At 40.4% G+C, this 15,926-nt stretch overlaps 1 protein-coding gene across 1 annotated transcript in view; it reads left to right on the plus strand.

Moving 5' to 3' along the window:
• Positions 1–2,552: 2,552 nt before the first annotated feature.
• The window catches only part of glra4a (glycine receptor, alpha 4a), a 55,251-nt gene continuing 41,877 nt past the window's right edge, over positions 2,553–15,926 (plus strand). Inside the window, exon 1 of the mRNA XM_008276150.1 lies at positions 2,553–2,620. Coding sequence (XP_008274372.1) covers positions 2,553–2,620 — 68 coding nt within the window. The remainder of the gene's footprint in view (positions 2,621–15,926) is intronic.

The raw sequence follows: 15,926 nt of genomic DNA on the forward strand, positions 1-15,926 counted from the left end.
GTAGCTCTTGGGTAGTGATCTAATATCTAACTGAGATTTCGATGTTTCTAAAGACGTTAACTTCTTAAATCAATGCGTTATGTGGTTTGATATCGACTGTATGAACAAGAAAATCAAATGATTTGTCAGACGACGACCGCAGACTCAGCAGGAGGGGAGGAGTCTGAGAAAAAGACAGGGTTTGTTGAAGAAAGCCTGCCAGCAAACAGGTTAGGCTCACGGGGTAATGTACTATGGTAACTGCTGAATCAGTTGCCATAGTAACTGACCCAGACTTAAGGATAGACCGCTCTGAAATGAAAATCCCAGATTTTTTTTCTCCTTTTTCCTTAAGATTAGCATGCTTAGTTTTCACTTAACTCGGTCTCAGAACCACTTCCCAGGTAAAGTGGATTTACAGGTGTTGATGAGTGCTACCTAATAATAACTTCTTTAAAAAGCCCTATAGGCTAAAGTCTTTTGTGGCTCCACAGGAAAATATCAGAAACCTTATAAACTGCCTTATGTCAGTTGAGTCAGAGCCGGTTCTGGCTAAAGACAAGAAAAAAAACAAAAAAATGCAGTCCCTTAAACAGCCACTTGATGCTGGCTCCAAAAGTCAACCTCCACAGACCTCCACCTTAAAATGCTCAACTTTACAGCAGCAATAAACATGTTTACAGCCTGGTACTGAAAACTGTTTTGGTTTGTACAGCTAAATTCCCTGTTCGTGACAACTGTAAGTGTGGTGACGTTTTACAAAAATAACCTGTTTAATTTGCATGAAGGCTGAAAGTTATACATAAATGAGGGCGTGGCTGCATTGAGCAACAGGTGAGTGCCGTCATAGAACAGTCCAAGTCACAGAGATGTTTGCATTATGGCGGGTTGAGTGGGTGATACAGTAAGTAGAGGCAGCATTATCCCATGACTAGCAGAACACTAAGCACCACAATTTTTGACAAAAATGTTGGAAGCTGCATTGTGACGAATTAGCCACAACAAAAATGCAATACTGAAAGGTGGAAGGTTTTAGGTGGAAAATCATTTTTCGGCAATCACTAAAACCCTGTTTTGTGCCTTACTTGCCTAAAATGAGCTGTTGCCTTAACATCTTGCAGAGATGGAGATGCATTTACATAATGATATTCTCTTCTTTTCTTTTTTTTTTCTTTTTTTAATGTTCCCCAAAGGAAACCGCTGCCTGGTTTAAGTGGAAGCTAAGCTGAAGAATCAGGAGTTTGCAAATCAAGCAAGCCACAATGATGTTTGGCACTACCATTTACCATAGCAGTAAATCAAAGACAGATGTAGCCTCTGAGCCTGAAAAGTAAAGCCAACAGGGAAGTGCCTTCAATCTCCATTATTTCTGATAACCAGCAGGGGGCGATTCCTTTGGTTGCGCAAAAAAAATCTGATTGCACAAATGTCTATGAGACCATGGCCCTACTTGTCACTTGATCTGTTACCTCTGGAAAAGTTTTCGTCAAGAGTTTATGGTCTCAATTGTTAGTTTCAAGACTTTTTGAATGCAGCATGATGTGAACTTGGTAAATTATGGTCCCATTTAGCAGAAAATACACTACAAGGGTTTTTTTTTTTTCTTCCAGGGCGGGGCCACCTTGGGATTGACAGGTCGCTACCACATCGTAGTGTGTAGTGTCCTTACGTTTTCAGTCATATCCAGCCCCACTTGTAACTTACAGTTTATAAAAAACAAACAAGATACTCATGATCGAATTCCAAAACAGGATTCCATAAACCATTTGGTAACGTCACAGTATCTACGTCAGTCTTTTATACACAGTCTACCCCATTTCCTCAAGTCCGCTGTTTAAGTAAAACACATTAGCGCAGCTTTAGGTTGCCTCAATGCTAAGGCTACACAAAGTATTTTAACATGTAGTGTCCTCTAGTGGCTCAAATACCCAATATAATCCAGAAAAAATAATAAACACAAAAACTATCTCAGGCAATTTTTTTTTTTAGACTTCATTCCACAAGCTCTACACAGGCTGCAGTGTTTCTGAGGACCCTCATCCTCCATTTCCTAACTGAATTTTAGATTAGTGTTTCATTCCAGATTGGTCATCAACCACCAGCGTGTATCCAACACTACAATTTAGCTCCCCATCGCAGCCACCCTAATTATGGCTAATTACCAGCAGCCATCAAAACAAAAGCTGCTGTTCCTTTAAATCTTCACCCTTTTCAAAATTTTTGGAGCGAGGGAGGGAAATACAGAGAAAAAGGAGGCGAAAAAAAAACCACAGACACACACACATACAGACACGCAAAACGACACTCCCCTTGAACACAAGCAGCAACACACTGACAGACTGACCAGCGCCGTCCAGCCGCCTGAAGCAGAGAGCCTGCTGTGTGGATGTGTGCAGCCCTCTGGACTTGGTGGGAGGGGGAGAAGTTTCCCCAAAGACAAGCTTGGATCACTGAGAGAGACGATGCCTTCCTCCTCTAACCCAATCTCACAAGCTGCTCAGTGGATTTGCTGATTCCCGAAATTATTTGTGCAAGTTATTCAGCGGGAGTGGGGAGAGATTTTGAGCCAGAGGATGCTCCCACAGGTCATTCGGATTCTGTATGTCTTGTCTTTCTGCTTTTTCCAAGGAGGCTTTATCAGGTGAGGCGCACTGGCATTTATTATTCTCTCTCTGTGTTTGTGTGCGAGTTATTTTCTCTCTCATCAGCTGCTCGACATAAACTTTTCCACTGTTTAAGTCGACGTTTCTGTCTGTTCACGTCCCATTTTAATGACTTTATAACTTAATGTAGCTCCGTAGATGAACTTCCACTGTGCGTAAAGCGTCCGAACGCTGGCGCGAATATAAAATACGAGATCATTCTAAACTAATCGATCCTCCAAATCGTAAATCTCATTGCTATAAAATAAGATAGTGAGGAAAAACAGCCTTTCACAAAGCAGTACATACGAGCAAACGTTGGCACAATTACGCAAAAAAAATTACGCACAGCCTTTTACGCACAGAGCAAACAGATGTCACGAACTAGAAAAAAAAAAACAAAAACACAAAATCTGATTTCATGGTCGCCGTTTGTAAACTGCTAGCAAATGTATTCAGTAATAAACCAGCATGCAAATAATTAACCTTGAAAAAAAAGAAGACAATAGATACTAAACCCTGTCCTTAAGTGCCCCCCAGAAAAACAAAAACAAAAAAACAGAAAACCTGTCCTGGTCGCAAACTACCTGTGGAATTCCCGCTTGCATTGCAGTGTTGAGTTGTGGCTTTGTTAGCAGTTTAAATGAAAACAACAACGCTCCAGTGTATGATTTGATATTCATGGTGTGATTAACAATTTAACAACAACATGTGATCAAGGAGGTCACTGGGAAATAATCCATTCATTCTTTCTTATTGAGCCCTCAAAGAGGTAACCCAGATTAAACATCTGCATTCATTTATGTAAAAAACGTAGAAGAAATAGTGTGTGTTTGCAGAGCTGATTCAATATTGTAAAAAAAAGATTTTTTTCTAAAAAGGTGAAAGGACGAGTCAGTGTGTGTTCATAGTGCTTGGCGACAGAGAAAACCTCCCTTCCTCTTTTTCCTCAACCAAGCTCCCCTTCCTCCTCTCCATACCTCCTTGCCCTCTTCCTCCCTCTCTCCTCCTCTTGGTGGCAAAAACTTTTATTTGCATTGAACCCTTTCCTTATTTCATGCCCTGCCACCCTCAGGTGGCAGGTCGGGAATTAAGATCTGCATAATCCTGGAGCGGAACAGAGCCGTGACTCCGTGAACCCAGGGGCGAGGAGAGCAGCTCTTAGCCTGGAGAGCAGTCAACTGACAGCACCTCCTCTGAGAAATTATATGCTCTCCTACCAGCTTTTCTGCTCACCATGTAGGTAGGGATTGGGAGGGAGGGGAGGCGAGAAGGAAAAGGAAGGGATTAAGGAAGCAGGGCAGGTGTAAAAGGCAGGCAGAATCTCATGGAGGTGTGGACACGTTGGGGGGAATGATGGAAGGTGAAAATGGGAATGAAGCAACCTGGGATGGAGAGAAATGCGAACAAGAAATTGAGAGGGTGATTCATTTAGCTGCAGGCAGCGGGGAGATTAGTAAAGTGGAGAATGGTGCTGGTAGATGGAGAGGAATGGTTCAGATTGGAAAGAGGAGATGAGTTGGAAGAGGAGAGAGGATCGTGGATATGAGGGACAGGAAGTGTTGAAAGAGATGTGAATAAGATTGTCATGTAAAAATGGTGCTCAAGCTGGATGGATATGATACAGTTCGGACCGGATAGCTGCTGACGAGAGGAAATGAGAAATAGGAAAGAAGGGTGTAATAAATAACAAAGTTCATATCGTACTCTGAAAGGGTGACGGCTATAAGAGGTTTGGAGATGTGCATGTAAAAAAGAGAAAGTGTTGTGTCTTGCACTCCGTGTCTATTCAGGTTTGATACAGGAAAACCTGGATCTCTCTGGTTTCTATTCTGCCACCCAGTTCATTTGCTTTTCGATGTTTTTTCCCCAGGGAAAAATAAAACCCTAAATACATTTAAATTGCAAAGTTGGTGATTTATGTTAATTCCTCCGTTGAGTCACTGCAGTGTGCACAGATGTTGTTCAAACTAGCAGAAGTTGTCTATTTTGTTCACATTCTCCCTGTATACCATTTGTACTCGACATTTTGCATCTGATTGGTTGCATTGTGGCCTATGGTTTTTCTGGTTTATTCATTTGTTTTATATTGCATGTCGCTTTTCTCAGGTTATTTGTAAGGCCAACTAGTTTGAGGCCAGACTGGCATTTTTCAGTACGAGTGTAAAACTTGAAATTCAGTACCATACTTGTTTGACAAATCTTTAAACACTGAAAAATATTAACAGGGCAGCACCAAATGATTTTAGATTTAAATAATTAATTGTTTTTTGTAATAATCTGTGCATAAAATATACCAAGATACACAAAAATTTAACCCCAAAAAGATCAGAGACCATTAATTTGAGACGTTTTTGTTTAAAAAAGAAAGTGTTTCAAACCATTAACCGGTAAATCATCCAGTTATCTCAGAATGAACATTCCCATCTACCACAACATTAAATCCACCTGCCTAATAGAGTGTAGGTCCCCCTCATGCCGTCAAAACAGTTCTGACCTGTTGTGAAATGAATACAGGACCTCTAGGATAGTCCTGTGGCATCACGATGACAGCAGTGGATCCTTGCAGAGTTGTGCAGTGCAAGGTGGATTGGACTGGATGTTCGAATTTATTGTGCTCTGTTTGGAGGTCCTCTGCTCTTTGTCATGGTCCTCAAGCTGTTCCTGACCAGTTTCTGTGGTGTGGCAAATCGCATTGGCCAGTTGGGGGAGGCTGCTGCCATGTGGAGTGCCAATGCCATGGAGGGGTGTGCTTGCTCTGCAGCAATGTTTAGGTGGAAGGTACATGTCAGAGTAACACCACAACAAAGGCCAGGACACGTGGTTCCCCAGTAGAACATAGCTTTGTAATAGGATGATCAACATTATTCACTTTTCCTGTGTGTGGCTTTAATGTTCTGGCTGATTTTTCTACATTTCATTAAAAAATGAAATAAATCACATTGGATGTTTTCCTTTTCTAGTGAATAATAGATGTTTTTCTGAACTTCCGAACAATAGGAGGCAACAGCTTGTTGTACTGTGGGGGCACCTCAGTGTCATAAAAGTACCTGGATAACAGGAAGTAAACAGCTCTTGCAACCCAGATATGATTGAAAGATAAGGATAATCCACATGCTGTGTCATGTCATACTGTCTGTCCACTGCAACTCACCACAAGAAATCATCTGCTTCAGTTTGGTGTTTGTAAAGAACAAAGTCATCCACAGCGTCTAAAACTTTTGAGGTTTTAACTTTAATAGACGTTATCTCTCAGGATGTTTCTCACATCAGGAAAAGCACAGATGTAAATAGCAAACCGAATGATGGCTACATTCCATTTAGCTGCTTCAGTTTCAGAGTCCTGGTACTATTCATGCTGGCTTGCTGTCACTCTGTCAGGATTTACTGAGATACTTGACTAGAACAGCAACATCGTTCATTTTACTATGAACACCTGTTCTGTGGTTAAAGTTAAAATGTTGGCTGTGAAAAAGACCTTTTAGGCCCTGAACACATCAGCCAAACAAGAACTTTGGATGAAAAGAGAGAAAAAAAAAAGTGTTATTTTACAGAAAAATATACATATTTTAAAATGATGCTTCATTCTTTTACAACAGTTGGCCATACAATTACATTTTTACTGTATTGGAATCTGAGAAAAATAATTAGTACACAGATATTTTCTGTTTTTGGTACTGAAAAATCGTATAGAATTTTTTTAGGTGTTTTTTTTGTATAGATTTTCCCTGTTTTGTTAAATTCTTGTAAAACCTAGTAGATATTATCTTGTGAAAAGTAGATATAAAAGAATGAATAATAGTAAAAGAACAGATAATGGAAATTTTTTTTAAAAAAAACAGGCCAAAAGTGTTCATAATGTTCATGTCAAGAATGTATATTTTACCAAATAGTAATTTGTTCTTTTACAATGTATGACCGTAAACCTAAACTGTTTTACTGCATTTAAATTGGTTTAAAAAATATAATTATTTGATGAATAGTTGCCGTTATGTCACAGTCTTTACAGTACATACAAGTTACAGTGTTCCAGTTTTTTTTTATGCCTCGTTTTGTTTTTGGCACCCTTGCTAAGTTTTCATCTCTCTTTTCTTTCTTTTTTTTTTTTACAGATTTTTTTTACAGTGTAGTTCGATACCAGAATTATAATAGGAAACTCTTGCGACAATTGCACTATCATAATGTCAGCTCTGATTTGTAGTTTGCTCCCCCATCTGGTGTGTAATGTCATTATCTGACGGCGCTCAAGTCGTGCAACTTGCATTTGCTCACAGTTGGATGTTAACCAGAAAAGAAGTTGTGTGTTTCTTTACACAATATCAACCCAAACCACAACACGTGCAGACTTCAACAGAGTGTTAACATCACAACAGTGGACAAATTGTGCAAATGTGTCCATCAGCATTCCCTGGTCATCTGGCGTGTTTCTGTTCATTGGCAAATTGAGAGTGAGCTGAAGTGGATTGCATTGAAGTGAAGGGCAGAGAATCGCACCAAGGATCCCTGCTGTCCTTGCCTCCAGTCACTGAAAGATCATGAGTCAGAACTGAAAATATCAGAGAATAGGTCTTGTCATCAGATGGAGCTGGGAACTCATGAGCCTGATTATTGTTTGTGTGCATAGTGACAGTGAGAGGTAGTTGTGGGGGAGGCAGTGCGTCTCTCCCTCCTAAATGTAATGAGTTAATTGAATTAGATAATGCCTTTACTTGATTATAAACTTCAATTTCATATTTAGAAAATAGGTCAGTAGCAGCATCACCGAAATAAACAACTTCTATGGCTGGCATCTTTGGAGATGAATATTAGCAAAAACACTAACCCAGTTAGGGATATAACAAGGCAAGTTATTTTTTACTTTTAGACTCTTCACTGCACTGCTGACACATTCCGTTTCTCACATTTGGTTTTAAATGTGGAAAAGTTTTAATGTACTGTCAGTGGGCTTGCAGCAAAAACCCCAACCTAAAAGTGTGAACACTTCTAAAAAAACACTCCTGCAGATTTGCATTTCTGGGTCCATTTTGTTATTCTGTGGAAAGTTTTCTTGTATCCCCACGAGTAACCGGCCCAATTAAAATGATGTTTAAACCACTGAGACACTTCTAGCGCTACTACAGTTTTGTTAAATAAGGAAAATATTCAGATAAATGATGAACAATAAATGTCAAACTTGACAATCACAAGAAAAAAAAAGCCTTTTAGACTCCAGCTGGCAGTCGTGTCCATAAATCTATACTATAGGCTGAGAGCTGATTATTTTCAGTTTCAGGTTGTGTTTATTGTGCTCTGAACAGTTTCTTCTGTCAGAATGAAACTCAACATTTCTTCTGACATGTTTGGACATAAAATGCATTATATTCAGTAAAAAAAAGAATTCCAGCAATGAGCCCCACTAAGGGTGTATTCACGCTTCAGATCAGCTGTACGTAGCCGTTATCAGACTTTATCAGGCTGTAGCGTCGTATAATTGTGTTTTTGCTCCCAAGTTGTGCTTTTTTTTTTTCATTTTGGCAAAAATTGCATGTCAGACAGTGTGAAGCAGAGGAAGAGAAAGACAGTTCAGGAGTATGTGTAGCCAGTGTGAAGTGTGTTTTGATCCAAATGATGTCTCTTAGGACACCATTTCCTCATCTAAAGTGCTGCTGAATAAATGGTTGCAGCTTTAGTAGAATACATCCACATAATTCCTCCAGTGACGAAGTGATGCAAATGACTGGTAAAGGGCTGAATTGCCTCAAGTCGTTTTCTAAGTTGCCGAGGCTAGTCAGGTTCCTCCTCAATCATTAATTAAATCCCTAAAAACTACATAAGTTCTCCCCATGAAAATATTCTCTCCCTGCCTGGATATGGCTTAGATGTAAGTCTACACCATTGCTTCCTCTAGAATATGCAGATCTTTGAAGACACTGCCTTCCTCTCCACCGCTCCCTACTCGCTGCAGCTACAGAACACCAGCTACCTACCACTCTGCTCGAACATTGTAAAACTACTCCACACTACACAATGGCAAGCTGTAATATTGGAGCAATGCAGTGATGCTGGTTGAGCTATAACACAAACTAGGATAAGGACCTGAAAAGTCCCACCCTGCAGGCTGACATGATTGGTTCATTAGATTTCTTACATATGAAATCCCTGAAGTCCAAATTTGTTTCATCAGTGCAGCATCAAGGTGGAAATGCCCAGCCATGGTGTTGACTGCTTATTTTGCTAACAATGTGTCTTCTAGCATATAAAAAACAGCACATGGACATGTTAACAAGCTAACTAGATTTTTACCAGAGGGGGTCTTTAAATCTCAACTGGATCAAGTTTGGTCAATCGCAAACTGTTGTGACAAAAAACTTTGATGAAGCCAGAAAGACCAAATGAAGCCACGAGTTGTGAAAATGGAGCTTCCACTTTTTCCAAAGCATCAACTGCCCCAGAATAGTTTGGAGACAAATATGAAACAGGAGTTGATGGGATAACTAGGAGGTGTGTCAGAAAGGTTCCAGGACTGGTGTTACTAAAGACATATTTCAAACTCAAACTACAAACAACAAGTTTTCCCCTTCAGACCATCAACCAGTACGTCTACAAAGAGATCCTGCGGCATTTGCTTCGTTCAGTGTGCAAGAAGAGGTGAGAGTTGTGGCAGGACAAGTCGTGGTTGCTTCACCATGACAACACACCTGCTCACAACGCCCTGAGCATCCAACAGTTCCTGGATGAGAAGAACATCTCCGTGCTGGAGCAACCTCCCTACTCACCCCACCTGGCTTCGTGGGATTTTTTCCTCTTCCACAAGTTCAAGGGGGTCATCAAGGGGACCTGTTTTGAAGATGTGGAAGACATCTAGATGGCTGTGTCAACAGAGCTGCGGAAGACCCTGGAAGAATCCTTCCAGGAGTGCATGGCAGCGAGGCAGAGAAGGCTGGGAAAGTGTGTTAGACTCCAGGGGGATTACTTGGAAAGGTTTGTAGTTTGAATTTGAAATATATCTTTTGTGACAGCAGTCCTGGAATTTTTCTGACACACCTCGTACATCTCTTAAATGTACATGTGTCGTCTCATTACCAACATGAACTAACCATCTAACCACTTCCTCTTCAGAGAGGTAGTCGATCTTTATTGCATGAACATCGTACAGTTCTGAGAACTAAATGCCAGTACCAAGTTTAGACAGACTGGGACGAGTATGTTCCTAGCTGGGTCGTATCTTAGCTCGCCTGTTCATCAACTAGCCCTGAGCTCAGTCTGTGGGCCAAGCGTCTACAACCACATCAATATTAAAGGCACGCAGATGAAGATCATTGTTACTGGGCCTTAGAGTTGTTGATAACGAACATAAGCTGCTGTTGGACTTGTTGTGCATCAAGATGGATCATCAAACTTTAATTTAAATGTAAAAACAAAGTCTTCCGAAAGATAAGGCATGTACTTAAAACGTCCCTTTCAATTTATCTCTATCAGAAAGCGGTGTTTTCTTCCTCAGCCCTTTCAGAAACACCTGTTTAACAATAGAAATAACTGTTTCTCACAGGAACCGCTCTGGAAAGAAGTAAACACAATTTAGCCAATTGAAACTTCAAAAGCTGAGTTGTTGGGTGAGGACACAATCTTTCTGTGATAGCTTTTAATTAAATTCTGATGGTACTCCCAGCTGGTATGGACGTATCTGCAACAGCAGAGTAATATCTGGAGGCAAGTAAACAGTAGAGAGACGAGGACTGCAAAGATTGTGTGCTTTCATTTTAAACATTTCACAACCCACTAGGAGCTGTCCAAAATAAAACTTGGGTGAGAAAATGCCTGCCAACTGGAAAAAAAACAAGCAAAAAAACCTGACGTGTGGAAACTTTTACACACCTTTTCGAACCCACTGAAACTGAAACTGAAGTATATGACAAAATAGATAATAAAGTGTTCAGATGTAGGGTTTGCCATGCCAGTGGAGAAAAAGAAAATTAATTGAGTGCATCAGTGATTTCACCTTGAGTTGGACTGTCAGACACTTTTGGGTCTCTCTTATTCTTTCCAAAAACACAGGAAATCCCCACACACTTGGTTGATACACAGACTTGAGCATCAAGGAGTGCTGGCAAAAAAAAAAGGAAGCGTGAAAGGAGAACAGATGGGATGTTTACGTGAGTTAATGACTAAAAAATGAGAGCCAAGCTGGAGACAAGAGTCGAACAGACGGTTTGCTCTCTGCAGCCGCCCCCACCACGAACAATAGTCGCATACTTATCAATGAAATATGAAGACTAGGGACACAAAGAAAATTCATCAAAAGATAAACAAAGAGTTTATGTTTTTGCGCTGGTAAGCTTTAAATTCCATTGAGGATATCTTGAAGATTTAATTGTAGCTTGTTTAAAAAAAACAAAAACAACAACAACAAAAAACTTCAAAACAAGTTATTTATTCTGGTGGTTCTCAGAGGAATGTCTGGATTTGGGTTTAGTTTCACATAGCAACTGCCTGTGCAATCGGGAAAAGTCATTCCAAGACATACTTTAAGCAAAACTAACATTCCCCCTGTATTTATTAGGAGCAACTTTTAATCATAAAAAAGGGAGTTGTGCAGATACATACCACACAGTCTAATCTAAATCCCTTACAAAAAGAGCGTTGTCTGACACAGAGCTGCCCATTGCTTCAGTGGGCATTAGATCTGTGTTTGGATATATGGTGGAGGTGACAGCTTACTGATGGTCCCTCGCTGTCAGCCAAAGCCTTCTCCAGTGTTTGTCTGACACCTCAGGCTGAGAGTTGTGACTGATTGTTTTCTGCCCATTTCCATCACACCCCATACGACCTTTCTCTGCCTCTATTACATGAAATGTACATAACAGCCTCCTTCGCTGCATCTTAACACACAGCCGGCTTCACTGACTTCCTGATGCTAGATAAAAACTGTGGTTTCGTCCTCGGCAAGTTCATCTCCTTAAACATGGCAATTATCCTTATCATCTTTTCTCCTATTAAAAGAAATCCCACCATGATTTAAGAAGCTATAATCACTGGCATGTTAAAAGAAAATGTAATTTTCCATTCTGGATGAGAATGGGTCAACTTCTGTGTGTTTTCCCCTCCGCACTAAACCATGTATTTATGACATGCCTTTGCTGCCAGCTGAAATCAAAACCTCGAGCCACTGAATAATAAATGCATCGTGAAGTGTAACTGATGCGCATCAGCTCAGGGTAAACTCTTAATCTCTGAAGATATGTAGCCAACTAATGCTGAGCTGAAAGAGAACTAAACACAACATTGTCCACTGGTCATGGAGGGAACTGCCAAAAATCTTTCAGGCATGCATCTATATTATTATAATGGTATGAAATAGCTCCTAATAGTATGAAAGAAATGTCTTATTTTGACAAATCCAATGAGGATGATCAATTAATTCTGCAGTTATGGAAGTTTCTAGCATTTTTCAGTCCACATTTTTCAGTTTTGGTTCACTCTCAATATTTTAATTATTATTGGCTTCAGCTTTGACTGAAGGACCTGAGATAAACCCAGTGTGCCCTTTGCTACCTTCAACAGCACCAAAGAGGAAATACACAAAGGTAACACAGAGCAGAATGAAATATTTAACAGCTAAACAGTCATTTTCCTCAGGAACAGATGGAGACCCAAACAGAGCAAAAAATGCGAAAATGTTTGAATTATATTCATTTGGTGGCCAGAAATTTATGATTGCTGCATGTCAGTTAGATATATATTTAAGTACTGTTTGTTAACACAACATGTCACATCAACACTATGAGGCCATAATATACATTTGGGTTTTTAGGTTGTTGCACTTCTGACAAATGGCAAAATAATCATCCATCCATCCATTATCTATTCACCGCTTAATCCTCACGAGGGTTGTGGGGGGGCTGGAGTCTATCCCAGGCAACTTAGGGTGAAGGCAGGGGACACCCTGGACAGGTCACCAGTCTATCACAGGGCTACAGTTCTACAATCACCAATTAACCTCAACATGTTTATGGACTGTGTGGGAGGAAGTCGGGGAACCCGGAGAGAACCCACGCTGCACGGGGAGAACATGCAAACTCCACACAGAAAGATCCCGGTGCCCCCAGCGGGACGCGAACCGGCAACCTTCTTGCTGCGAGGCAACAGTGCTACCAACTGCACCACCTTGCAGACCTCAAAATAATAATACTTTGAAAAACATTGCAGATGATAAACACTGTGAAAGGACCTTTATTTTAGTGATATTATCAATTGAAATTAACCAAACTTAACCAACGGTGCAATTCATTTTTAGAGAAAGTAAAATAAAATAATGCAAATGTGGTTCTCTCTCTGTAGACAACACAGGCTTCCATAAATTATTAAAGACCTTTTCTGGGAAAATCAAGACCTTGTTAACATGTCCATATGGTGCTTTTTTAAAACATAATATATGCTGGAAGACACTCCATGAGTGAAATAAGCACTCAAGGCCATGGCCATTCCTCTTCAGAACTGGCTTGTAGTTGGAGGGTAATAGATGAGCTGGTGTGTTGGATCAGAGGGTTGGGTGGAAAGGAGGCGCACACTTCACAGATCTGCACATTCTAGAGGAAACAATGATTTAGAGTTATATGAGTCATTTTAAGGCATGATTGGATTCATTTTAAGTAAGTAATTTAAATTTTGTGATTAGTTTTAGGGGTTTAATCAATGCAATGCAATCAAATGTTTGTGCTTCTCACATGGCTTGGTTAAATAATTAAACACAACAAATGATTTATTTGTGTACCTGAGGAACACTCCACAGTGCAGTCTCCGCATGCACACTTGTCTCTTATTAATGCTGACAGTGGCCCAACTCTCCAGTCAGACTGACAGTTTGGAAGAGGACTGTTCAGCACTTGCTATAGTCACATGTACTGGCAAAAATGAATTTTTTTTCTCTGGCTGCAAGGGGAAGGCCAGACAGACAGCTGAGGTGGAGGTACTGTGGGTGTGCAGCCTTCAGGTGGCTTCATGAGTGTTATAAAACTACAGTTGTGCCGACAAACACGTGTGCTTCTTTGTTTCACTCTGTGCACAAACCACAACCTCGCAGGAAGCAGTGTGAGGCTCCTCGGGATCTAGGTAACAAAATATATGACACAGTGGTAAGGTAATGCAATTAGGTGGACCTCTCCACTCTTCTTCTCTGGGCCTGGCAGATTAAAATGGCCACTTATTGACTAAAGCAGCACTTTGGCTCTGAGGTTCACCACTGTAGGTCATTATGTTCTCTGCAATTAGGAACATGAAGTGGGGGCCCATTATGAAACCCTCCATCATGTCATTATTTCTGACCATAAGGTCCATGCTGATTAAACTTCACTTCCAGAGTGAAGGAATAGTGTGGTCTCAGAAACCCAGACCTCATAACACAGTGTCGGACAAAAAGAGACGGTAGCCGGTGGAGTCAAACTGAAGAGCTGCTTTGTAATTGAATCAAAATCTCATTAACTGAGCCATTTAGAATGACCAGGCTGTAATCAATCAGTAATTACATAGGGCTGTGATTTATCAGCTAAATATTGCAGACTACAGCCAACAGTAGTAGAGCATGCTGCACATATTAATCATTAACTCAGAGTTACATTTACACCTCAGCCTAAAGCATTAGTTTTTATTTTAGTCATTTAGGCTGTTTTGGAACCAATCTCAATTAACTCTAAATTGCATGTGCTGCAGTCCAGTAAATGAATCAGTGAGCAAATTGCAGTCAAGGTATGGGATTCAGGTTAAGAACTGCAGTTTTGATTCAGGATTACAACAAATTAAATAAATGGCCTTTCCAAAACAAATATGTAATTTTATGTAGATTTTTTTCTAATCTGACTCCAAGTTGTGTAGGCCTGCAACTCCTAATTATTTCCATTGTCAATTAATCCATAGATAAATTGTTTGGCTTATAAAATACCTAAAATTTAAAAAAATATTAGTAAAAATGTTGATTACTACTTTCAAAGGCCAAGATGACATCCTTAAGTGTCTTTTTTTTCCTGAACCAAAGTTTATTGTCATAGAGGAGTAAAGAAACCAGAAAATAACACATTTAAGAAGCTGGATCTGGTTCTGTCCAGGTTCTCCGGCTTCCTCCCACACAGTCCAAAAACATGTTGAGGTTAATTGGTGATTCTGAATTGTCCATTGTTGTGAATGTGAGTGTGCTTGGTTGTCTGTCTCTGAGTGTAGCCCTGGTGACCTGTCCAGGTGCCCCCTTCCTTCACCCTAAGTCAGCTGGGATAGACTCCAGCCCCTCCACGACCCTAGTGAGGATTAAGCGGTGTATAGATAATGGATGGATGGAATCAGGGGAATTTCACTTGAAAAAAAAGAAAGAAAATACTTTAACTGATTTTCAAAATACCTGACAACTAATTGAATAATCAATCAAATGTTCCACCTGATACGTTGCGTCGCTGTGGTGTTTTGAGGAAAGTCAAGTTCACTAAAAGGTGCATGTTAAAATACAAGGCAAAACAAATTGCTCCTCTTCCTTCATTTTACATTTTACGGCCGAAGTCACACATGACCAGTGAAGCAGAATCTGTCAGGTAGTAAAGGGGGTTGAGAGCGTTGGTTGAGGGGGATTACAGCTGTGTTTGTCAGATAACACAACGGCAGCATCAAATGAGGGTGGTCTGAATCCACAATGCTGCATCCTTTGTAATTCCCCTACACACTGAAAGAATTACGGCCTGATGCTCGGGCTCACCTCAACTCTCAAACACTATGGGTGGAATTAAATTACATGCAGTAGCGCTAATCGCGGTTTTATCTCGCAGTAAGCAAGAAGCTGCCGGAGATGCTTTGATGTCTGTGGGTTTTCTGTCTCTGTTGTAGCAGATTCAGTATGGTCTGTAATAGCAGTTATCAGGGAAAGTGCTCTGTATTGATGGATAGACACACAGTAGGTGTCCATTATCAGACACTTTGCGATATAAGTGGTCTGTTTGCCATAAGTGGCCTGCAGGTGACTCTTTAATACAAAGTGCTTCAAGGGTAAACACCAAAGATCATGTACTTTCACAAATCCCTCGTGCTCTGACCTCTGCACCACTGGCGCGCTCTTTTCTTCCCACATTAACGAGATGACTGGTTGTCCTTGACAGGTGAAGTACAGTATTGAACTGTAATGATATCAGCGTGTACTCAAGTTTAAGAAAAAGTTTCCTGAAGAGGAGAACACAACCGATTTAAAAGGCACTGTAGCTAATCTCAGGGATATTCCAGGTTGTATCGGTGCACAGCTTCACAAAGAGAATGATTTTGAAATAATAAATCTTCGACTGTGGCTCTACCAAGGAG

This window comes from Stegastes partitus, unplaced genomic scaffold (assembly GCF_000690725.1).
Source record: "Stegastes partitus isolate 25-593 unplaced genomic scaffold, Stegastes_partitus-1.0.2 Scaffold2, whole genome shotgun sequence".
Classification (NCBI taxonomy): Eukaryota; Metazoa; Chordata; class Actinopteri; family Pomacentridae; genus Stegastes; species Stegastes partitus.